This window comes from Henckelia pumila, chromosome 3 (assembly GCF_033568475.1).
Source record: "Henckelia pumila isolate YLH828 chromosome 3, ASM3356847v2, whole genome shotgun sequence".
In the NCBI taxonomy this organism is placed as follows: Eukaryota; Viridiplantae; Streptophyta; class Magnoliopsida; order Lamiales; family Gesneriaceae; genus Henckelia; species Henckelia pumila.
Window position 1 is genome coordinate 175,749,333 of NC_133122.1, and position 25,994 is coordinate 175,775,326.

A 25,994-nucleotide genomic window follows, 5' to 3' on the forward strand; every position below is an offset into this window, starting at 1 on the left:
TTGAGTCGAAGGATGATCTCAGTGAGTTGAGTGCCAAGGCAGGCTTGCATAGTATCAATTTTTGCATCTAGTTGAGCAAGTAGAGTAGCTTGCATAGTGTCCATCCGATCATTCAACTGCCTATGAAGGCGGTTTTCGGATCTGACAACTTGTTCGGAGACGGTAGAGAGCGTTTTGATTTGAGTGCGATGATGGGCAGTGATCTCTTTGGACAGATGAGTAAGGTCTCGAGACACGGTCTCAAAATGCCGAATCATTGTCTGGCGTGAATTGTCAACCGATAAGGATGAGTTTTTGATGTCTTGTGAAAAGGATCGAACTGTTTGCATGAGCTCATGAAGCCTATTTATCAAAGTGTGATCCAGAGCTGCGGCCATGGCTTCAATTAATGAGTCATCAGTCTGAAGCATTTGACTCTGTGTGTCATTCCTTGGTGAAACCGGGCCAGACTCAAGATGATGTGATGCTGGTGATCTGGCTGGTGAGCTAGCTGATGGACCTTCCAATAGTGGTACAGTTGGAGATGTAGGGGTCTCGACTGCAGCCAAGATGGTTGGTGGAGTAGCAGGATCAGCACTCGGTTCATCCATTAGGAGATCTTTCACAAACTTTTCAGTAGATGGAGACGGTTGAAGTGCTAGGTCAGCATCAGTCACTGGCTGTTCTGGAGGTGCAAGTGATACAATAGTGCTTGGTATCTCTGTTGGGGGCACTACTGCTTCACTGCTGCAAGGAGCCTCTGTCACAGAGGTGACAGGAATTTCTTGTTCAATTACTTCGAAAGAATCTTGTGGACGACTGGGAGAGGTGTGAGCGGTCGCCGCTGGAGATGAGTGAGCAGTTACAGCTGCTTCCGGTTGAATTACTTCTTGGACTGTGGTTGAGGCGGGGTCGACTGATGAAGACGCTCCCACAATCGATCCTAGAGCGGATGATTGAAACAGGTCAGCAGTGATGAGACCGGTCAGAATCCCATCTGAAAGAGTAATAGCAGAGACGTCTTCTTCACCCTGATCTTGGGTAAGAAAAGTCTTCATCATCACCTGTGCCTCCAGTCCATAAGCATGTAAACAAGCTGCTGAAGCTGTCGTCTTTACGTTGTTAAGAGCTTGGAAGTGCTGAAGTAGTTGAGTGATTTGACGCAGACTATTCTGTAGTCCAGTCAAAATCACAAAGTCATCGGCGGCGGTAGGACTCTTGGATTTGAAGTTCTTGACACGCTCATTAATCAGCAGAGATAACAGGCTTCCTCGAAACTTCAAATCGATGAGCTGTCTTCTTCCCAGAGCCTCCACGATGTCTTCAGTGTCAGCAAAAAGAAGCATCTTTTGCTCAATAACGTTCAGAGCTTTCCACTTAGGAAATATTTGAGCAAGCGTCAGGTGAGTACGGGAATGATGCCATCTGTCAAAGCGCTGTAGGTGACGCTTGACAGTGCGGAGAACGTGTGAGATGATCAAGTTGAGCTCTACAGTAGCTGCTGGTTGAGCCTTAGGTGAGTAGATCATCACACCTTTCCCTTTGTCCTTGGGATCAGCGAGAGTGACCTTTGGAGTTGATGAGGCACCTTCCCTGATTATCACACCCTTGGTAGGTCGTGGAGCAGTAGTAGCAGTGGTAGTAGTCTCGACCGTTGGCAGAATTGGTGTTGGAACGGTAGGAGCAAGTCCAGAAAGGGACTTTAACTTCTTGTGCTGCCTCTTCTTCTCGCCGGCAAGCGTGGATGGCACAGCTGCTTTGGAGACAGAAGGAGATGACTTGCTGAAGGCTTGAATCAGTGGAACGTTCTCACGTGATTCGTCTTCAGAGTCAGACTCTATGATAAGTTGACGCTTGGCAGATTTCTTGGTATGGGCTGGTTTGGCCGCTACCGAAACTGTTAAAAGCGGTTGAGTGACAGCAACAACACTTGCGGTTGAAGGCAGAATGTCGACCGCAACCTCTTTCTTGTTCAGAAACTTGAAGATTGTAGACTTGTTGAGCCATTTGGTGGGATGCAGAGGCTCAGTCTTGGAGAAGTCTACTCCAAGGACACTCAAGATGTGGCAAATTTGCAGAGCAAATCCCTCGGATTGCCCTTTTCCCCTGATCATTTCACATAAAGTAGTGAACAATATGTCTGACCAGTTGATGTTGATTTTGGAGGCGATACAAGCCATGTATTGGAATTTCTCCATCGTCACCTTGTCGTACGATCCAGCCTTGGCAAGAAGATTCTTGGCCACGATGCTGGTCAATAGCCTGAATGGAGCTTTAAGAGATGTCTTCTGAGCCGGCAGTTTGATCGGAGCATCAGTAGTTGAGAATTCCTTCAACCAGTATGAGCAGTTACCATCGGGAAGATCCGCGCATTTTGTCAAACCCCTGGAGGGCAGATCAAATGTGCTGGCGAAGAACTTTTGATTGAAGGAATAGGATTCTGTTCGGATCAAGCATTTGACAGTCCCATGCTCGATTTGAGCGGTTGCAAAGAACTCCTTCAAGACAGGCAGATCGCAGATGGCGCTGCTTCCCAAAAATTTCTTCAGTCCAGAGGCTTCAAGCATGGTGAAGACCTCAGTGGTTCCTGCATTGTTTGCCTCAATAACGGAATCAAAGTTGATTGCAAGGCAAGTCTTCTGGATCGACATGATAGCTGTAGATAAGAACTCGAGCAGAGAGTAAGCAAAAGCTTGATAGTAATACGATAGAACTTTTAATGCAATATGAAAGCTTTAGCAACGGTGAAAAGTTGGTATACGAGTGTAAAGAAGTATATATAGGAACCTATGGGCCATAGGATGACGTCATGAAAAGTATTTTTGAAATTCAAAAAGTTTTGAAGAGTATAATCACCGCGCCCAATTAATGTCATTTGGTTCAAAGCACAAAGCTGCTAGTACGGAGCCTGTCAGAGACTAGCTAAAGGCGGATGATATGCCAATATTTATGGTAATGTAACAGCTAAGCTATTAACGTCATACTAGCAATCATTCCCCCTAAAAACATGCATACTAACTTAGATCTACTAAGCCAAGAATATTTCGAAAATATGAAAACTTAGCGTCCGGTAAAGGCTTGGTGAATATGTCTGCTGCTTGCTGATCGGTAGAGATGTATTCCAGCCTGATTTCCTTCTTTAAGACATGATCTCGGATAAAGTGATGCCTGACATCAATGTGCTTTGTCCTAGAGTGCATCACTGGATTGTGAGTGATGGCTATGGCACTTGTATTGTCACAGTAGATTGGAGCTTCACTCGACCGGATTCCATAATCATTAAGCTACTGTTGAATCCAGAGTATTTGAGCACAACAGCTGCCGGCAACGAGGTATTCTGCTTCGGCGGTCGAGGTAGCAATTGATGTCTGCTTCTTACTTTACCACGAAATTAGTCTATCTCCAAGGAATTGACATGTGCCACTTGTACTTTTGTGATCAATTCTACAACCTGCATAATCTGCATCTGAATAACCAATAAGATTAAGATTTGAATCTTTGGGATACCAAAGACCCACATTAGTAGTTCTTTTAATATATTTAATTATTCGTTTGGCGGCAATGAAATGAGATTGCTTAGGTGCTGCTTGAAATCTAGCACATAAACAAACTGAATACATGATATCCGGTCGACTGGCAGTCAAATAAAGCAATGAGCCAATAAGGCCTCGATACATTGTTACCTCGACCGGGATTCCCTCTTCATCTTTATCAAGCTTGATTGATGTACTCATGGGGGTAGATACAGTTGAGCACTGTTCCATTCCAAACTTCTTTACCAATTCCTTGGCATACTTGGATTGATTGATAAATATTCCAGTTTCAAGTTGCTTCACTTGCAATCCAAGAAAGAAATTTAGCTCGCCCATCATGCTCATTTCAAATTTCTCCTGCATCATCTTAGAGAACTTTGAGCACAACTTGGGGTTAGTTGACCCAAATATAATGTCATCAACATAAATTTGTACTAGTAACACATGATCACCTTTTACAAATTTAAACAAGGTCTTATCGACCGTTCCAATTTGGAAATCATGTTCCAGTAAAAATTGTAGTAATGTATCATACCATGCACGCGGTGCTTGTTTTAATCCATAGAGGGCTTTGTCAAGTTTATAGATATATTGAGGATGAGTAGGATTGACAAAACCTGGTGGTTGTTCAACGTACACCTCTTCTTGAAGTAGACCATTGAGGAATGCAGACTTGACATCCATTTGATAAACTTTAAAGTCCTTGAAAGCTGTATAGGCAAGAAAGATGCGGATTGCTTCTAGTCTTGCAACTGGCGCGAAGGATTCCTCAAAGTCTATGCCTTCTTCTTGTCTGAATCCTTGGGCAACAAGTCGAGCTTTGTTACGCACAACAGTGCCATGTTCATCGAGCTTGTTACGAAACACCCATCTAGTTCCAATCACATTTTGATTTTCCGGTCGAGAAACTAGATGCCAAACATTGTTGCGGGTGAATTGATTCAACTCTTCTTGCATAGCTTCAATCCAGCTGGCATCTGATAGAGCTTCATCTATCTTCTTGGGCTCTACCTGAGATATGAAAGCTGCATGCAAGAATTCATTAATCATTTGACCACGTGTTTTTCGAGGAGCAGAAGGGTCACCTATGACCAACCCAGGTGGATGATCTTTGTTCCACCTAAAATAATTCCCTAAAGGGTTGTCATCAATTGGTTGACGAACGTCCTCGTTTACTGGATCATCATTGGCAGGAGGATCGTTATCAACCGGTGGATCCTCTTCTGGCCTTGTTTGATCACACACGGTAGAGGGAACTGGATCATCCTTCTTTGGAGGATATGGATCATTGTCACTCTCTTCCTGTAGATTTGTGTTTTCCAGTCTATGACTCAGATCATTTATGCTCCCTTGAGTTTGTTCTGTACAAAGAGTAGATTCATCAAAAACAACATGAATGGTTTCCTCGACCGTTAGTGATCTTTGATTGAACACTCGATAAGCTCTGCTAACGGCTGAGTAACCAATAAAAGTTCCTTCGTCTGCTTTGGCATCGAAGGCTGTCAAATTATTTTTGCCATTGTTGTGGATAAAGCATTTGCACCCAAAAATTTTGAAGTATGAAATATCAGGTTTTGTGCCATTCCAGATCTCATATGGAGTTTTGTTAAATCGTTTATTAATCATAGATCTGTTTTGAGTATAGCAAGCTGTGTTAACTGCTTCTGCCCAAAGCCTTTGAGAAACATTTGAATCAGCAATCATAGTTCTGGCTGCTTCTTTTAAAGTACGGTTCCTTCTTTCAGCCACCCCATTTTGCTGTGGGGATCTAGCAGCTGACAACTCATGCTTGATTCCCTGATCATCTAGATAAGTCATAAGAGCGGTGTTTAAAAACTCAGTCCCTCTATCACTCCTGATTCTATCTATCACAGTAGATTGTTCATTTTGCAAGCGTTTAAAAAGCTTAATCAGGTGAGGTGCAGTTTGATCTTTTGAAGAGAGAAAGATGACCCAAGTAAATCGAGAAAAGTCATCTATAACAACAAGAGCATATCTCATTCCCCCTATGCTTCTTACTGGTATAGGACCAAATAGGTCCATGTGAAGTAAATCTAAGCATTTGGAAGAAGACATACACCCTTTATTTTTAAAAGTTGCTCTCACCTGCTTTCCTAGTTGACAAGCAGGACAAACTTTGTCTTTTGTAAAATCTCCTTCAGGCAGACCAGAAACCAAATCATGCTTCCTCAAGTTAGAGATGGACTTAAAATTTAGATGATTTAACCGCTTATGCCACAACCAATGTTTATCATGATGAGCAGTAAGACAAGTAGGTGAAGAAGTATGTGAGCAAGACCAGTTTACCTTGTAGGTGTTTAGGTCTCTTACACCGGTCATAAGAGTCTCACCTTTGTCATTTTTGATAATGCAAGTGTGTTTGTGAAACTCGACCGAATGATCATTGTCACATAGTTGACTAATACTTATCAAATTATAGCACAGTTTGTCAACAAGCAACACATCTTTAATAATGATGTTACCATGGATAATCTTACCCTTACCCACGGTTTTACCTTTGGAGTTGTCTCCAAAGCTGATCTTTGGTCCTTTGCACAGCACAACTTCTGTTAGAAGTTCTGGATTCCCTGTCAAGTGCCGTGAGCAACCACTATCTAAGTACCAGGTAGTGTCCTTGATAGAAGTGGTCTTCTCGCCCGTTTGGACTTTTAGTACCTGCAAAAAGTGAAGAACTTTTGGTACCCATATCTAGTAGGGTCCAGGTCGGATTAGCCCTTTCGGGACCCACACCTGGAACACCCTTACAGGTTTGCCCGTGTGTGTGTCCAGAAATCTGTGCGGTCGATAAGCAGTGAATGTGTGTACTTGTGAGGTTGCTATGTGCTGCTTGCCTTTTTGATCTTTATCAGTTAGTCTGTACCTCTTTTGAACTGGCCTGCAATTAAAGTACTGGTAAGGCTTCTCCTTTGACCATCTTCTCTTAGAGTAGTTAGACTCATTCCATGGCCTTTTGAAATTAGATTGGTTTCCCTTTCTTCTTTCATTAGGTTTTGGTTTAATCCAGGTTCCTCTTTGATTAGAGATCTGGGGATCCACATATCCCAACCCTCTATGCTTAGAGCTTCGTTCGTTAGATACTTTCTGATTTTTGTCAAAGCTGCACTCATCATGTTCATATATCGTGCTGGACCTGACAAATCTTATTTTGTTAAGATTGCCTTTGTCCAGGCTTGACTGAATACAAGATTCCATAGACTGTTCATTTGTTCCAAACCCTAGACCGGTTTTGTCATGTGCCGGTCTTTGGATTTCTTGAATCTTGTCAATGGTTTCAGAAGATTTATTCCAAGCCTTAATTGTTTCAAGTAGTTTTTTGTTCTCAGTCAAGGTTGCTTGGAACACTCTTTTCAAGGTGTCATTCTCAGTAGCCAGCAGACTTAGCTTGACCTTAAGACCATCAAGCTCTTTTCGCTGCATGCAGCTTGATTCGCTTGACTTATCTTTTAGGTCAGCTCTTTCTGCCTTTACCTCCTCGAATTCCTTGGACAATGCTTTGTATTCATTAGCCATTTCGTGTAAAGCAGTAACTAAATCACTATGAGTAAATTCAGGTGAACCAAAGTCAAATACCTCCTCAGCTTCTTCTTCGATGTCAGCCATAAGGCATTCCACCTTTTCATCATCGCTGTCATCTGAAGAGCTTCCGGTATTGGGGTTGTCAGAGTCAGACTCAGCCCACTTGCTTTTGCTTTCGTCTGCTACTAGAACCCTTTGGTCTCTTCCTTTTCTAAACGTCCTCTTGTCCTCCTTGCCCCTTATTCTTTCGAAGACTTGCTTCTGATCATTGCTCTTAGGCTTGGTGCAATCTGCAATGAAGTGGCCTGGCTTGCCACAGTTAAAACAAGTAGGACCATCGTCTGTATGGTCCGATTTATGATAATTTTTAAATTTAGAATTGTTTTTACGCATAAATCTACCAAATTTCTTGACAAAGAGTGTCATGGCTTCGTTGCTGATTTGCTCAGCTGATCTCTTTGGAGCTTCCTCGACCGGTGGACGTATCACCGTTGAGGTTAAGGCCTTGGTTGGTTGAGAGGTAGATGGTTCATCTTCTGTCCTCATGTTGAGCTCGAACTTGTAGGCTTTGAGATCTGCAAAGAGATCATGCAGTTCAACCTTGCTTAAGTCTTTTGACTCCCTCATGACCACTGTCTTGATCTCCCATTCTTTGGGCAAAGCTCTCATAACCTTCACAGCAATTTCACGGTTAGTATAAGTTTTTCCTAAAGCAATAAGATCACAAATGATACTACTGAACCGTTCATCAAATTCAGCCATGGTTTCCCCTGGCTTCATTTTGGCATTGTCATATTTTTGAATGGCCATGGTGAGCTTGTTTTCCTTGGTCTGGTCATTTCCTTCACACAGCTGAGTGAGCTTCTCCCAAATCTCCTTTGCTGTGGAGCATGACTTGATTTTGCTGAACATGTTCTTGTCCAGTGTTTTGTATAGGATGTCCCGGGCCACATTGTCAAGATTGGCCTTCTTTTTGTCCTCAGTAGTCCACTCAGCTCTTGGTTTCTCAATCATTTGTCCTGCACCATCGGTTAGAGCTGGGTTGACCTTCATGATTTTGATAGGACCGTTTGTTATGACATATAACATGTCATCGTCCTGTGCTGCAAGATGTGTCTGCATGCGAATTTTCCAGTCATCATAATCTTCTTTAGAAAACATAGGAATTTTGTTGAAAGAAGTCATGATTTTAAAACTTTAGATCAGCAGTTGAGAAAGGAACCCGCTCTGATACCACTTGTTGGGATCGGTTCAGAGGGTAGAGGGGGGGTGAATACACTCTGAAACTTTTTTTCTTTTTCTTTTCAAAATGATCAAGTGAAGTTTAGTTCACTTAATCTGTTTTCTCAACTTCTAAAACGGTTTGAACAACTTAAATAGTGCGGAAATAGTTCAGAGGTTTTAGTGATGCAAAGTTTATAACACAATGTATGAGCAATATGTAAGATAAATAGCAGTAAAGACTAAGGCACGATTTATGGAAGTTCGAAGGCTTAATCCTTCTACGTCTCCCCTTCTTCCACTTAGGAAGGAATTCACTAGAAGACTTTGGTTATTACAACGTCTTGCAATACACCCACTTCAGACTTAGGACTTATCCAATGCCTAATCCGAAACTCCTAGATTTACACAGATAAGATTCTCAGTTCTTATCAGACTGGTGGAAGCTTTTAGAGTAGCTTCAAGTCTCTTCAATAATGAGTACAGTCCGGTTGAGCTTCTCAAACTGCAGAGCGGTCGAGAGGCTTGAAAACCCTAGGATGATCCTTGAAGATCAGATATGTAAACTGTAGGCGAGGGTTTATTTGAGCAGCAAGTGAATGATCTTGTAAGTGTGCTCAAGTATTGCTTCAGTATATCAGATGAGGACTTCTGATAGTATTCAAGTTATTGAGTTGATTGAGATTTTTCGTGTTGCTTGTCTTCTTTCCACTTCTTGAGCTATCTTCCCTTTATATAGGTCAATCATCAACGTCTTTATTTTGAACGTTCTGATGCTGCATTGAATGCACATTTAATGCTTCATAAATGCATTGATGATTCTGCATGAAGATCGTACACTTCTTTAAATGCAGACAACTTCCAGGGTCCAAAACTGGTGTAAACGGTCGAATGCTTTATCTGTAGCCATTCTGCGTTTTTGCCATTTTAGTGCAACCTGTTGTCTCGATGCAAGAGTCAACAGATCTTCTGATACGTCGGTTCTGCTTTTGATAAAAGATCTTGCAATGAACGTCTTGTCTCAAGTATTTGTCTTGAGATATCTTGATAAGCAGTTGACTTTCTACCGGTAGATAGATTTATCCTCTGCTGGTTTGAATAACCAGTCGATAGGCTTGTGACTGCAACCGGTCGAGAGACAAAGGCGGTTGACAAACTTCCGGTAGATAACTTGAAGGGTTTAGACGGTTGCGGTAGGAGTTGTAGTAGATTCTTGAAATACAAAAGATTGGCAGCACATTCCTATACAATGAGTTGTTGTTTGTTATCACCAAAATGTCGGATTCAACATTTTTAAATTAAATTATAGTATAAAAAAAAGAGGCAAGATTTATATCTACTTAAAATAACATGTCATTTGATGTCAAAAATATTGAGAGAAATGTTATAATTAAATGTATTAATATAAATAAGACAATGATAACTATTGATCAAAGAGAGCATCGTATTGAGTTTGCAAAGTTTTTTTTAAAAAAAATTTGTAAATTTAACCCTCTATAATATTTTAATATAATTTATTTTAATTTATTTTCAAAACACCATATTGAATCTGTAAAGTTCTATATATACTATTTTAATATAAATACAATCAATTAAAAAACTATTTTGATATAGTCCCTTTATTATTATTGAAATTACTAACCTATTTCTCACTATCACAATAAAAATAACTATTTTTTTTTTGCAATATTTACATTTAAAAAAAATTTGTGCCAAACAAATATATGATAAATTAAAATATTTGACAATATAAAAATATTTTAACTCATTTCTCCAAATAAAATTATAGTACAAATAAAATTTGTTTCAAACAAATATATGAAAAATAAAAATATTTGACAATATAAAAATATTTTAACTCATTTTTCCAAATTAAATTATTGTAAAAAATAAGGCACAAGATTGATATCAACTTAAAATAACATGTCATTTAATGTATCATATTATTTTATTATCATAGTACAAAAAATATGTGAATTCTTCTATTGCTATATTTGTTACAATCCTTATGTAATTCATTATCTATTTTAATATGATTAATTTATCATTTTTATTAGTATCTTACTATTACATTATTATAATCATAACAGTTTTTTCCTCTTAATTTATCTCATAATTCTATATTTTTCAAGATAAAAAATCATTATTACCCATAAATATTAATATTAAAAATAAAAATCAAAATGATTCGTTTAGAACATAATCCACGAGAGCATACACAATTACAGAAACCTAAAAAAAACTCACTAAAAAAAGATGCGGGTTCGATTCCCGCTATCCGCCCAAGATAAAGTAAGTTTTTGAATATGCTCTAATATGCTCTTTAAAAGGTTGGGTATAGTCGGTCGTGATAGTGTAGTGAGTCTATCCCCCCAGTAGTTAACAGATCCAAACATCCATTTTTGGATTTAAAAAAATAAAGATGTTGCGGAGACAGGATTTGAACCCGTGACCTCAAGGTTACGAGCCTTGCGAGCTACCAAACTGCTCTACCCCGCGCTGAAGAGAAGAAGTCAAAACTAATAGACAAACAAGGTTAAAGCTTCCATAAAAGCTAGACTAAGCAATATAGTACCTCGTACCTTTCCCTCTGCCTCGGGCTGTCTCGCAATACCCTCTACGGCTTGACCCACAGCAGTCCCTTGACCAACTCCAGGTCCGATAGAAGCAAGCCCTACGGCTAATCCAGCAGCAATAACGGAAGCAGCAGAAATCAGTGGATTCATGATAAGTTCCTCGTACCAACAAAAAGAAATGGTTAATGATACAATCAACCAATGAATTATGACATAATTTTTCCATCATATATTGGGAATCAGATTATACTTAAAACCTATTCCTTTTTTTTCAACTCATTTCTATCTAATCTATTTTTCTATTTTTTCTGGATTGGCTAGGTGGGATAGCCGAGCCATTCCCCTTTTTTTCTGATACCAATCCGGTTAAAACCAATACCAGTAGAAATAAATCTATTCAATAAGCAAAAAAGAGGAGAGAGGGGGATTCGAACCCCCGATAGTCGTTTGTTCAAAACTATACCGGTTTTCAAAACCACCTCTTATTACTTGCGTAAATGGTATGGTATCCCAGGCCTCTGCTATCTCTATTCGTGCTTTCTCCTAACTTTTGGTACACTTTCTCTTTGTGGTATTCCCCCTCTTGCTTGTTTTTGGTCAAAAGATGAAATTCTTAATGAGAGTTCGTTGTATTCTCCGATTTTATCAATAATAGCTTGGTGCACAACAACATTAACCGCATTTTATATGTTTCGGATCTATTTACTTACTTTTGAGGGGCATTTGAACAGTAATTTTCAAAATCACTGTACCTATAAAAACACCCTTTTATATTCCATATCTTTATGGGGTAAAGAATGGTCTTCTAAAAGTATTAAGAAAGATTTTCATTTAGTAAAAATGACTACTAATCAAAGTCTTTCTTTTTTTTCAAAAAAAACATATCGAAGTGATGAGAATGTGAGAAAAAGAACTAAGGGATGACCTGTTGCTATTGTTAATGTTGATCATAAAAAATATTATTCATATCCTTATGAATCCGAGAATACTATGATATTTCCTTTACTTGTATTGGTTTTATTTACTTTGTTTGTTGGATTTATAGGAATTCCTTTTAATCAAGAACGAACAAATTTGCATATGGATATTTTAACCAAGTGGTTATCTCCATCTATCAACCTTTTACATCAAAAGAGAAATGATTCAAATTGGTATGATTTTTTTAAAAATGCATATTTTTCGGTTAGTATAGTTTTTTTCGGAATATTTATAGCATCTTTTTTTATATAAACCCATTTATTCCTCTTTCCAAAATTTCGACTTAGTGGGTGAATAATGTAACTATAGAAGTTTTTGTGGAAGATAAAATGCGTCAATACACAATTATAAAACACTCTCCAATATCCACACTTTTATAGGAATAGGAAAAAATAATGCGCAAGTAATACGAAGTTTTTTTTAGTCAATTCAATCAAATATCATATTTAATAATTGAATATTTACATTTCACAATTAATATAAAGTTATATTGATTATTATTGAGTTCTCTACAATATAATACAATGAAATTATATTTTATTTTAGAGAAACTTTATACAACTAAATATACTTTATAATTAACTCGTTTAATCAAATTTTATTAAATTATTGCAGTATATTTGTAAACAAACAAATAATAAAAATTAAATAATAAATTAAACCAAGTGAACATTTAGAAGTAATAATATTGTGAGTAAATAAATAATAAAATCAAAATACGAATGTTCTCCAATCAATTTATATGTAATATGATGAGCAGATATGGAAAATTATTTATTCATTTAAATGATTTTTTATCCCACTTAAATTATAATATATAATTTTTTCAATTAATTGACTCACTAATTATATACATAACATGGTAAAAAGATATTTGAAAAATTATTTTGCAAAAACTGTAATTTTGGTCAGTATGATTGTCACTTTGCATTTTCAGTCATCTATGTTTTCATAATTCACTTTTAGTCCTGCATGTTCCGATTTATGACAATTTCAGTCATTTTTCTCGAAAATGCATATGTAACACTATATATGTTAGCTCTACAATAATACTGCATTGATGTCATATCAGCACCACGTCGAAAAAATATAAAATTGCAACAAAAAAAAAATATCGGACTAAAACTGAAATCTGAAAAATAGAGGACCAACAAAGCAAATTTCTCAAATATTTTTACACTAACTTTTTAAATACAATTTAAATACAAATGATAATTTCAAGTTATGGACGTATAACCATAGAGAGACATAAGTTATAATGAATCTCTATAACTTTAAAGTATTTATTAGTTATCAGTATTACATTTGATACATAAATTTTTTAATTGGTAAAAAAAAAAATCAAACAAAGCACTTTTTAAAAATGATAAAATTTAGAATGAGGATATAATAAGAATCTTAGTTAATTATCACAATTAAAGTTAGCATCTTAATTAACTTACTAATAATTTATAATTAAATAATAAATTTTAACAAATTTTATTAAACTAATGCAGTATATTTGTAAACAAACTAACAATTTAAAAAAATAAATAATAAATTAAATCAAGTGAAATATTTATGAGTAGAACAATTATATATTTAACTCTATTAACTTTTCAATATCACTTTAATATACGTCATTGATTTTATTATATATAATATAATATATGGGTGAATAGTTAATAAAACGAAAAGACCAACTCTCTCTCTCTAATAGTTAATTTATGTATAATATGGTGAGAAGATATTATTAAAAAAATAATTAATATAATTAAATTTTTATTCTACTTAAATCCTAATAATAATTAATTTCAGTAATTAATAACCATTTAATTATATAAATAACATGACAAAGAGGTATGATAAAATTTAAAGAATTTTTACATTAACATTTTTCATTTACTCTGAATACTATCAATAATATCATATTATAGACTAATAATCATGTATGAGTAATAATGAAATTTGTATAACTTAAAAGTGATTGTAAGTTATCAATATTGTACTTGAAACATTTATTTTTTTTACGATAAAAAATTAAATAAAACTTACAAATTATTTAAAATGGTAATATTTGAATGAAAATTAATAATTAAACTTACTAAATAACGTAGAATATTATTTAAATTTTTATATATATTTTTTATTTTTTTTACGTATGCTATTCTATTAATTTTGTACTTAACTCTTTAAATTAAATTATAGTAAAATAAAAAAGGCAAGATTGATATCTACTTAAAATAACATGTCATTTGATGATATTGAGAGAAATGTTATAATTAAATGTATTAATATAAATAAAACAATGATAACTATTGATCAAAGAGAGCATCGTATTGAGTTTGCAAAGTTTTTTTTAAAGAAAATTTGTAAATTTAACTCTCTATAATATTGTAATATAATTTATTTTAATTTATTTTCAAAACATCATATTGAATCTGTAAAGTTCTATATATACTATTTTAATATAAATACAATCAATTAAAAAACTATTTTGATATAGTCCCTTTATTATTATTGAAATTATTAACCTATTTCTCACTATCACAATAAAAATAACTTTTTTTTTTTTTGCAATATTTACATTTAGAAAAAATTTGTGCCAAACAAATATATGATAAATTAAAATATTTGACAATATAAAAATATTTTACCTCATTTCTCCAAATTAAATTATAGTACAAATAAAATTTGTTTCAAACAAATATATGAAAAATAAAATAATTTGACAATATAAAATAATTTAACTCATTTTTCCAAATTAAATTATTTTAAAAAATAAGGCACAAGATTGATATCAACTTAAAATAACATGTCATTTAATGTAAAAAATATTAATAAAAATTTTATAATTAAATGTATTGATATAAATAAGACAATAATAAGTATTGATCGAAGAGAGTGTCATATTGAATTTGTAAAGTTTTTTTATAAAAATTTGTAAAGTTAACCACTTATACTATTGTAATATAATTTATTTTAATTTATTTTCAAAACATCATATTAAATTTGTAAAGTTATCTCTATTACAAACAATTAATAAACTATTATGTTATAACCTCTTTACTATTATTGAAATTATTAACCCTATTTCTCATTATCACAATAAAAATAACTAATATTTTTTTTGTTGCAATATTTACTCTTAAAAAAAATTTGTGTCAAACAAATATATTAAAAGTAAAATATTTGAAAATATAAAAATATTATGGCCAAATATTATTTGTGAAATTTTATATTATATATTACACATTGACTATAAAAAAAATTAATTTTGAGATGATAATTGAATATAAATGATAATAAGTACACCTCCATTACTCATGATGCAATAAATTTTTCATTAAAGATGACTAAAATTCTAATAACTTTTTGCCCTTGTTTTTTATCTCATTTTTCCATTATTGCCCACACATATTTTTTGATCCATATACAATTTGAGAACAAAGTTATAAATTTATAATTAAAAACTTTGTCAATCATTCATATTTTTATAGCAGAGAAATAGATAACAACTTTCAATTTTTTTTTTTACAAATAAAATTGATGATCGAAAGAGATTTATGTCATTGCATCAGCATTGACAATTTCAACTCACGTAATATTTCCATGCCCATCGGAGCTTGTACTAGAGGCTGGAGAAGTTGTACATTAACGACTCATGAAAGCTTGTACACAGATCAAGAACCGGCATTCCTAAGGCAACACCAAACATGTCATCATGCCAACCATATTTCATACCTCGATTCAGTCTCGCGATAAATCCCGGCCGGCGGCGCTCACAGTGCTTCAAGAACCCCGCCACCGCTCTAGGGTCTTGCCTCTTCCAACACGCGGCTGAGCTGAATCCCTCCTCCGGCGGTGAAGCCTCTTCCGGCAGCCTCCCAAATCCACCCAAGTTGCTTGTAATATACTCCACAATGCCATTTATCAGATCCTTCGGCGATTCACCTTTACCATCCCATAGCCAAACTCGCGCGACACCTTGTTGCACTGCAAGAAGCATGTCGTGCCGGAAATCTGAACCTTCCAGTATCGATGGACTCACTTTCAGCACGAATTCATCGACGACCCCCTCGGAGTCAACGACGATGAATTCTCCATCGCTCGAATTCGATCCCGCGAGCTTAAAGATTATGCTCGAGACTTGTTTCTTGGAGTCCGTATGATCATTATCGGGATAAAGAAAGGTTTCTATGGCTTTGCTGGCTTTGATCACCATGCGGGTGGCTTCATCGTTTGACTCGTAGAAGAGATGGAAACGTTTCCCGGCAAATGTTTGATCACCAGATGCATTGATTATGGTGATGGAAAACCCTCTAGAGGCTTCAAGGTTTGCCCACAAAGACACCAAGGCGAGCAGAGCTAGGAAATATAATCGAAACGTGATGCTAAAGCTTGATGGCGGATCATGGTCGGAGTCTTGATCTTGTGGTGTGGTCTCCATGTCGATAACCGTCTCCGAGTAGGAAGCACCGGCGGTGTTTGGTGGTTGTATAAGGGGTTCGCGGTGGTGGTGGTGGTGGTTTTCCATGATATATTGGTGGACTATGGATATGAAGAATTGGAGTGTGAGTGAGTGAGACAACTTGAAAATGGTGAATGATCAATGGTTGCCCAATTGGATAGAGGGTCCCTTGCCAACTCTCATTAAAAAGACTAATTGCAACTTGCTAGAATTCATGAGAAAGATAATTGGTGTGATATTTATTTTTATAATATATAACAAATATGTATATGGTCTATAATTAATTGTCAATTGTCTTTTTATCTCGTATAAATTTGGCACGGCTTGGATCTGTATATCGGATCCATGAGATGATCAATTGAAATATAAAAATAATTTAATTATCTTTTAAGTTAAATTAATGAGTAAAAACTATTTTGATATATGAATTATTGATAAAATGTCAATTTGTACATGAACTATTAATGAAAAATGGTTTAATTTGATATATGACCAAACTCAAAAGTCAATTTTGCCATTTACTTAAATTGTTTTTATGTTCAATATTATTATTAAATTCAACTAGATATATATTTCGCTTTTTAAATTATTTTATTGACTAAAATTGTAAAAAAAAATTCATATTTACTAATATAAAAAGAAAATTGATATTATGCACCCGAGAAAGTATTCAGCTTGAAATTTGTATATCAAAATGAAAAGACACACACACACATATATATATATCAATGAAAAAAGAGTCGGTAGTCTATGGAAGTCGGAACAACAAAACAACATCACGTGGATCTTGCTTATTGTCTCGATTTGTACGATTATGATTGCCAAAAATTTTTGTACTTGGTTTAGGCATTTCTGACAGATTAAATAATTTTTTAAATTGTATTTTTAATTAAATATTCAAATATAAAAATATCTATTTTATAATATTTTTATTGATATAATAAATTATATTTTACTTCTATATATTGTGATTTGAATTGTAATTTTATTAATATAAAAGATTATATTATAGCATACATAAATAAAAATATTATTTATATTTATAAATATTTTTTAATATATAATATATCAATTGTAATATATATGTGTATGTGTAAGTTTATATTAAATAATATTTATAATTTTTTGTACAATGAGTATGATATCTTTATTATAATATACAATTTAAATAAATATAAATTTATACTTATAATTGTAATCAATAAATAATTTTGAAAAATAAAATGTGTATTTATTTGAATTTAACAAAAATACTTTAAAATAATTTAAGTAAGGGTAAAATTGATTTTATAATTTGATTATTTATTAATTAAATCATTTTCAATAGTTCATGTATCAATTTAACATTTGATCAATAATTCGTGTATCAAAATGAATTTTACTATTAAATTAATATAAAATTTGAGTGAAATGTAATGCTACAAAAATTAAGATGCGATGACCGTTGGGCAATAATGGGATAGGGCCATCTCTCACCTGATTAGTGATTACAATTGCTCTCTGCTTTGATAAGAAGTTTAATTATTCAATTTCTCATATGTGGATAAGATTCCATTTAAGTAAAAAGGGAATATTTATTTTAGAACACGTTATTAAATTAGCAAATCAGTCAATGAAATCGTCTGACGTAATTTATAGAATTTGCGATTTCGAAAGTCTGATATAAGAATGAAGATTAGGTATTTGTAAAATGATATAACCACCTTTTTTAGGTTGGTATGTTTTTTTATGAAATTATAATTTCGCCTCAAATAAAATTACAATATAGTTAATGATATTACCCTTATTTTAATATAAATCAAATTAATAATAATAAAAATATTAAATTCAAAAAAAAAAAAAAAACTGTTACATGCATGATGCACCCACCGAGAAAAATTCTTTTGGGACAAACTAGTGTAACATTCTATGTTACATCAATATCAATCAATATTGATTGACATGTGATAATTTAATTACATGTTTAAAAAACTACCAAACCAATAGAAACTTAACAAGTGAAATCAACGACTAATGTAATAGAGGATGTTACACCGATTGTCATAAGTGAATTTTCCCCGCACCCGATACTAGTAGTGTTAACCAACAAGAATTAAATGAGCCAATTTGAAATTTACCCTTCACAATTCTGTCAAAACACCAGAAAAAGAACACAATACCACGAGGAAAAAAACTAGTTATTAGTACAAGTATTTCTTAGTATAAATTTATGGCTAGTTGAATCACTAAAAAAGATCCAGCAAACTGTCCATTTCTTCTTCATCTAGCTATACATTACTTCAGTCCAGAAAAAAATGTCACATACCGCGCAAGCGATTTAAAAACGAGCATCGATCCGATGCCAAAACACTTTGTAATATGTCCGTTTCATGTTCCTACAATCATCTTGTGACTAAAAGCTTTGATTTCCACACGCACTTATATCAAGTGATCTTAATTCTTTGCATATTTGCAGACATGAGCCATTCGCGCGCTGAATCGAAATCCTCGGATAACTCTTGGACTAGCTATATCGTTGGATAAGACAATAAAACGACGTGAATGACCAAGATCATGTGTTGAAAACAAGAAATGGTACTTGGCATGGCTGCTGCTGAAGTTGTAGGGGTGATTGGTCTTGCTCCAAAAACCCGCGATCCGCTTGAATTGATATTCAACACCGTCGAACTCGTGCTGCAAATTCAGCCAAAGGTCAGAAATTTTCCTCTATTTGATGATGGCAAGAGATCATTGTAGTAGAAATTGAGTTACCTCGTTGATGCATATTGACATGTACCATAACCTGCATAAATGTAACAACATATGACTATCAAAATTTTTCAAAAAAAAAAATCAAATTCTACTTATAATTTGAATATACAATCAGTTAAAAGCATTCATCTTATAACTTGGATCAGTGCTGGTAGTAACTGCAGTGCCACCGAAATTGCAGCTAGTAGGGATCGGGTTCTTCTTATAATAACAGTTGAAAGCATACGACGCGTGCCAGTGAAGAGTGTCCGGGATGAAACAGCTCCCGCCCGGCTGAATAGCCGAGCAGTCAGAGCCGCCCTGGCCGCAGGCATAGTCCAATGCCACTTGCAAGTCAGCTTTTGACACAGACTGGCTGGCCACACACCAGCTCCTGGACGACGATCCCGGAGAGTTCGTCGTCACTGGAGCTACCATTGGATTGGCAGGATTTGTTATTATACTTGTTGGATTGAATCTAGGCTCTGTCGCCGTGGGATTCAATGGATTAGTGGTCGGAACTGTTGTTATTGGGGTTGTGACATCCATCTGTTTGGTCGAAATTTCGACAGAATCTTGAATTCTTTCAACTCCAACTTCAGACAACTTCCTGTCCACTGCTTCCTCTGTTGTTACAATTGCACCTGAACATGGAAACAAAAAAATCAAGAAATCGAACTTTCACAACTTCCCACCACTTCATACAAGCATTAATTTCTTGAAGAAAGCACGCATTCGAACATTATGAATCAGAAAAAGTTGATTCGAATCCCATGTTTAATTTATCTTAATTAAATCTCTTTATCCACTCAATACTCTAACCATGCAATATCGTAGGTAACATGATGTCGCAGGATCTTGAGCATAAAACGAGGTACTGCATAGCATTTCAATGAAGTTCTAACATATAAATTTTTTGGTTAAAGAAATCAAGAAAAAACTTTACATGTGCTAGAATAAATTTGAATCGGTATTCACCTGAGCAGAGTAAAAGAGCAGCCAGATGTATTATGACAGAAACAAACCCGAAATTAATCATCGTACCCATTATTTTCTCCCGATGATCCTCTGATAATCTTTCACTATTATTATTGTTTCACTCGATCCCTTTTTTCTTGTCGACCAAATCTTTGCTTTTAATCATGGGGTAAACCATATTTCAACCCACAGGGTGCATGATTAATCTTTGAAAATTAGAAACCAACTTTGTGTCTTTCATTATGTATATTTAATTGTGAGTATAATCATGAGAGGGAGACATCGCCAAGGCATGGATTAAAGTATAGATTAATATATAAACATTTCTTTTATAAGATATGATGAAATTTATAACTTTATTTATATTAATCAATACAGGAGAGCTCAAGTTTTACAAATAATTAGATTTTAAAATAATAGATATTTTATCGCTAACTTTTATATTATGATATTTTCAATATTCATCAGTCACATCCTACGAACCAAGCGGTGCTGGACCATAATAATAACATATGCAGTCGACTCCAATATGATATGGAAGTGGGAGAGAAGGAAAAGAAAGTGAAAGAGGGGAATGATTTGGAATGTAAGTGGGGTTGAAGTAGTGATGAAGGTGGGTGATATTTGCCTCCATTTTGCTTTTGTTATGTATATACATATAAAAAGACTCTTACTTCAACATAGGACTCATTCTAGTACCCAGGAGCCACTTTCTAGGAAGTAGGAACCCAATATTATGCTTTTTTCCACCCTAGAATTTTGAAATTTATAGAGATTTGTGATTTTCTTTACTCTACTTTGAATTATTTGTTTGGAAAAATTGTTTTTTTTGATCATGTATGTTTGTCACTTTGCGATTTAGGTCCTCTATATTTTCAGATTTCATTTTTAGTTTGCTATCTACGTAGCGCTGATGTGACACCAATGCAGTGCTGACATGGAGCTGACATGTATGGTGCCACGTAAACATTTTCGAAGAAAAAGAACTGAAATTGCCAAAAATCGAAACATATAGGACTAAAACTGAAATATGAAAACATAAAAAATCAAAATCGCAAAGTAACAAAGACCAAAATTGCAATTTTTTTTCCTATTTGTTTTATATGTATAAGTGTATTATTAGAAGCTTGATTTATTTTTCTTGCACTACATTTATGTGTTCCATGTAATTGTGCGCATCGTACGTCCAAATTTAAAGACAATGGTATGAGGTATCAGACCCATGAACACAGATTTGTATACGCGCATCTCTTATTTTAATATTTTCGCTTTTTTTCTGAAATTACTTCTCACTTTTTTTTTGGGTTTTAATATAAATATTTCAATTCATATATATAAAGAATTATTGTTTGTTGAAGATCAAACCGAATATATTTTGTAATACTAGCTACCTTTGGTCCAACTTATTAAAGAGCAAAAGAGTCAAACACCAAAGTGGTGCGCCAAATTGATCACGTATTAAAAAATACCACTAATCACGCATATATATATATATATATGCTCGGACGGGTAAGTTAGATCCTATCTACACAGGCACTGCCTTAAGGTAGATCTAACGGTGGACATTTATCAATAAATGTGGGATCCATTATTTTTTAGTGGACCCCGCGTGTATTGATAAATGAGGATTCTTATATCTATCATGTGGTAATGCCTGTATAGATAAGTTGAAATGAACCCTCGGAACCTATTAAAGCTTAAGATCTGAAAATTTTGTTAAGATTATTATTTTTAGTAATTTCTACATTATTTACTAGTATAAATAACTTTATTTCCTGCAAAATATTAACATCTTACTATTGAATTTTCAGTTTCGATTATGACGTATAGCATCATATTATTTTTCAAGATATTTGTTCGTAAATTTTCAAAAGTATCTCTATTATAAGACAGTTTCACAAATAAATATATATATATATATATATAAAATGAGTCAAACCCGATTTATTAATGTGGTGAAAAATGATACCTTCGATACATATACAGTAATTATTAATTGCTAATTACCAAAAAAAAAAAAACAAAGTAAAAGTGATGCATGCTATATATATCTTTTAAAAGCAAATTAAAGATGCTAGATATATAGATTGTCATAATTACCGCTAGGCTTTTTTGCCATTATGTGATTATTAGAGGTTAAGTATTTCCAGTTTAGGACAATTAGCTAGCAAATAAAAGACTAAAATAATTAGAATAATATTATTTTAAAAGTAACAATGGATCTCCTCGAATCCTATCCATGACATGTACTTTTGACCAATTGATTCCGGATTTCTAAGTTACCAACTATTATTCCATACACTTTGTATTATATTTTATTTCTTATGCGTCTTTTAAAGCAAAATAAAGTCGTTTCTTGACTTTTGCAGCATTTGAATAATATTTGATGCTAAATTTGATTTAATGAAACGTGTATTAAATTTCGGCGTCCAACGTAGTATACGAGCTTGATACGCTTATAAATTTAAGGAAAATAACTCTTATGATTCAGTAACTAGTCATTTTTATTTTATTTTTTATATTAACATTTTAATTTTTGATTTTAGACTGTGATTAGGCTGTGATTAAAGCTAATATCACAAAAAATTTTGTGAATTTCTTCATTTTGGAGGGAAATCAATTTTTTTGAAAGCAACTAATTTAAACATTACAAGTTTTATGCATCCCACCGTAACCATTCAATGATTGTGACACCATAAAGTGTTTTAGTCATCACCTAATCGGCGTTTTTAGGTGGAAATTTAAATTTAGCGGACTAAATTATTGGGCGAAAAAAATATTTCCCTAAATTTAATTAGTCCTTTTTGAGATAATAACAAATTTTAATGTATCGAAGTCAAGATATGATTGATCAATCAAAATGGATACTTACAAGTTAAAACTTTTACTATTCGCTAAAGAAATCGTTCGAATCTTTGATACGTTGGTCTCAGATAAACTATAAGTCATGCACCGACAATAACAAAATTTTGGGATATCGAAAACGTGAGAGGACAGTTATATCTTAAAAACTGACTGAAAAGTGAAAACCAAATATTTGAGTGGAAAATAATGTTAACTCGAAGGCCCAAACAAATGTCATTAACTGAACCAAATGAAGTTCTTAGCGTATCACTGATGTATATAAAATAAATGGAAACCCTACAAATTAAACCAAAATAATTCTGTTCATGATGAGCTCATAAATTATACCAAAAAGTAGCCAAATCTTGTAGAGAAAATGCAGCAAAAAAAACTCTTATATACAACCTTTAGGGATCTGTTTCCCATATGAAGAACCAAGCACATGTGTGCACAAAGCCATGGCTTGTCCTCCCCTCCCATTGTAGGCCAACTCTATGTCTATCAGCTTCACATTCTTGCAAGGCCGATCTTCACTGCATTGTATGTTCACCGCAACTCGCGTGCTCGACGTGCCACGTATGTTCTTGAAGGTCACGTCTTGTATCTGCACCCTCGAGCTCGATCCACCCTACGTTCAACAAACACAAGAATAATCATCGTTACTATCGAGCAAAATGCTACATGTACACGTTTGGTTAAACACTGGCCGGGTTACATGCACGTCACCTTCGGGTCGCAACCAGAGAATGGACAATATTGCTGGTCGATGAGAATAGGATTGCCGGTGTTTTGCATGACAATATCTTGAAAAGTTAGATTGGAAGCCACACTATACAACGAAGGAGACCAAGTCTTGACCCTCAGGCCATTATCTGCACCCTTAAAAGTGCAGTTTCTCACACTGATGCCCGAAACATACTCGGTTTCATGGCTTCTCCCCAGGCTTCCGACGCTGATACCGTGTCCAGGTCCGCAAGAAACGTCGTTTATTTCTATGTTTCGACTACCAGAGACCATGGAGATGCAGTCATCTCCTGTCTGAATCACCGCCCGCGAAATCTTTATGTTGCTCGAGAGTCCGATGTGAATTCCATCGGTGTTAGGGCTGCTTGCTGGTGCTGTCATTCTGATTTTGCTGATCTCCATGTTTCGGCATGCGAATAGGTTGATGTGTGTGTTTTTGCTGTTGATGGATCTTAGGTGATTGACCTTTGAGTTTGTGATGAAATCGAACCTCAAAGTCTGCATGTAATGCTAAGATTTAATAGAAGAACAATTTTTTTGAACAATTAATATTAAATCTGTTTTCTTGGCTAGTTAATTAAAATGGTTTTTTTTAATCTAATCCTTGTAAAATAAGCTATGATGTGAAAATGGCTACAAAAGTCTTATTTTGAACTACATTCTACAGCGTCACATCACAAAAATAACTAAATTTGTAAAAAAACAAAAACAAAGATAGCAGACCAAAATCGTTTATATGAACACATATTCTCAGAATCTTTGAGTTGCGATTGTCAATCCCGTAAAAGTAGGAACCTTAGCTTATTTACATGATCTATTAATAGTAAGTTTACAAAAAAATTCAAAAAAATCCCTGTTATTTTTCTGGCAATTATTATTAACAAATGTGCATGTAACATAAGAGTGAAAGATAATATCAAGATTCAAACTTACAGCTGGAAGAGGCTTGCATCGAGGGTTCCTGTAACAGTCATTATAAGGCCAAGCCGCCTGGCCTCGGCCGTCCAAATACCCGCCGCCTTTCACCGTCAAGTCGTCGATGTATTTGAAACCTATCCACGTCTCCGTGAAGAAACTCCGGGGGTCCGTCGGAGCCTTGAGCCTCCCTTTTATCAGAAATGCCATGGAGCCATTGCATGGCCCTTGAAAAGTCACTGAATTCAAGAAAAACACACGTCTCGGGATCCATACTCGACTTCTCCCGTAATATTCACATGCATCCCTCCAAGCTTTAAGAAATGCCTAACACACGCAAAATATATGGGCGTTGGGTTACACATTGCACTTAAAGTTATATTATAACCATCCTTAAAGTATTTTGGGAATAATTTTTTTCAAACAAAGTGGAAGAAATCTTGAATGTGTAAATATATATACAAGTCAATGAAATTACTGAAGAAAATTAATTCACATTTTTAATTACCATTTTCGTTTCTTGAAAGAAAGAAATCAAACTCACCTGACTGTCGTCTGTTTTCCCATCTGCAACTGCACCGTAGTGCATGACATCGAAGAATTTTCTTGGTAGCGATCCGCCATTGACGAACACAAAGGATGAGATGAAGAGAAGAGGTACAATCATTACACACAAAGATTTCATTGTGATCATATATCGTGTGATCTTTCTTGGCAAATTTATGATAGATATGCATTGTTATATATATGAGTGTGATTTAGTTGTTTATAGAATGTTATTAATGGGCCCTTTTAATTTCCATTGATGGATCACATATGGGGCCATATTTCCTAGATTAATTACCAAGAATTCAGCAGCATAATAGTAGTGAAATGTATTCTATTCAAATTTCAAAAATATATGATGAGAAATAAACAAAACTGCTCGTTTTTGGATGAGGGTGAGATACAAATCTATATATCTATATATATATATAATAACTGAGTTTTTGCCAAATATAGTAAAATCCCGCCAAAAACTTTAAGCTAAAATAGGAAACAAACTTTATTTAATTCTATTTATATGTTTTATGCACCGAAATTTATTTTAAATATTACTTAGAAATAGTTGTCATTTTCATATATATCTATATATATAATGCACAAATATAATTGATTCAAATTAACTTACTTTATAATAATTTTATTTGCCAAAAACTTACGCTTAAATTGGTAGATATTAATTAATACTATAAATATAATAATAAATCAATTTTTAATTTAAAATTTGCTTAATCACTTTATAAAAAATAATTAATTATTTGAGTCCATATATATTTCAAAATATCTTACAATACTATAAATAATAATGTACAAATGTATTATATAACAATTTATTTCATTTAGTATTTCGAATTTGCTTCATAAACAATTTTATACGGAACTAAATTCATCTGAAAACATGCTTCCAATGTCAACGAACAAACTTTTCAAACAATTATCATATATATGTGAAATCTTCAATAAATG

General features: G+C 34.2%; 3 protein-coding genes and 1 non-coding gene across 5 annotated transcripts; all 4 read right to left on the minus strand.

Annotated features, from left to right (window-relative positions):
• Positions 1-10,695: 10,695 nt before the first annotated feature.
• On the minus strand, positions 10,696-10,769 carry TRNAT-CGU (transfer RNA threonine (anticodon CGU)). Its single transcript has one exon. It is a non-coding gene; the product is annotated as a tRNA-Thr (tRNA).
• Positions 10,770-15,311: 4,542 nt separating this feature from the next.
• On the minus strand, positions 15,312-16,435 carry LOC140892846 (uncharacterized). The gene has a single exon (XM_073301862.1). The coding sequence runs from the start codon at positions 16,338-16,340 to the stop codon at positions 15,435-15,437; it is 906 nt and encodes a 301-aa protein (XP_073157963.1). The 5' UTR covers positions 16,341-16,435; the 3' UTR covers positions 15,312-15,434.
• A 1,974-nt stretch (positions 16,436-18,409) lies between these two features.
• LOC140893202 (uncharacterized) lies at positions 18,410-20,220 on the minus strand. 2 transcript variants are annotated; one of them, XM_073302265.1, is made up of 4 exons: positions 20,049-20,220; positions 19,163-19,648; positions 19,026-19,056; positions 18,410-18,947 (listed from the first exon to the last, which is right to left on the minus strand). In XM_073302265.1, the coding sequence occupies exons 1-4, from the start codon at positions 20,050-20,052 to the stop codon at positions 18,782-18,784; spliced, it is 687 nt and encodes a 228-aa protein (XP_073158366.1). In that variant the 5' UTR covers positions 20,053-20,220; the 3' UTR covers positions 18,410-18,781. The 2 variants fall into 2 exon arrangements, with proteins under 2 accessions (XP_073158366.1, XP_073158365.1); XM_073302264.1 differs by having other exon boundaries at positions 19,983-20,220.
• Positions 20,221-23,220: 3,000 nt separating this feature from the next.
• On the minus strand, positions 23,221-25,074 carry LOC140886323 (exopolygalacturonase-like). Its single transcript, XM_073292863.1, has 4 exons — positions 25,030-25,074; positions 24,504-24,812; positions 23,548-24,068; positions 23,221-23,443 (listed from the first exon to the last, which is right to left on the minus strand). Exons 1-4 carry the CDS (start codon positions 25,072-25,074, stop codon positions 23,221-23,223), a joined length of 1,098 nt encoding a protein of 365 aa, XP_073148964.1.
• Positions 25,075-25,994: the final 920 nt, after the last annotated feature.

What these genes read in the sequence shown, in the direction of transcription:
- LOC140892846 (XM_073301862.1), bottom strand. Translation starts at nt 16,340, where the DNA reads ATGGAAAACCACCACCACCACCACCGCGAACCCCTTATACAACCACCA.
- LOC140886323 (XM_073292863.1), bottom strand. Translation starts at nt 25,074, where the DNA reads ATGCACTACGGTGCAGTTGCAGATGGGAAAACAGACGACAGTCAG. An exon ending in GATGCAAGCCTCTTCCAGCT is followed by an intron (nt 24,069 to 24,503) that starts GTAAGTTTGAAT and finishes CATTACATGCAG; the next exon opens with ACTTTGAGGTTCGATTTCAT. An exon ending in GGTTGCGACCCGAAGGTGAC is followed by an intron (nt 23,444 to 23,547) that starts GTGCATGTAACC and finishes GGGTGGATCGAG; the next exon opens with CTCGAGGGTGCAGATACAAG.
- LOC140893202 (XM_073302264.1), bottom strand. Translation starts at nt 20,052, where the DNA reads ATGGGTACGATGATTAATTTCGGGTTTGTTTCTGTCATAATACATCTG. An exon ending in TGCTCTTTTACTCTGCTCAG is followed by an intron (nt 19,649 to 19,982) that starts GTGAATACCGAT and finishes TTCCATGTTCAG; the next exon opens with GTGCAATTGTAACAACAGAG. An exon ending in TGTCAATATGCATCAACGAG is followed by an intron (nt 18,948 to 19,025) that starts GTAACTCAATTT and finishes CTGAATTTGCAG; the next exon opens with CACGAGTTCGACGGTGTTGA.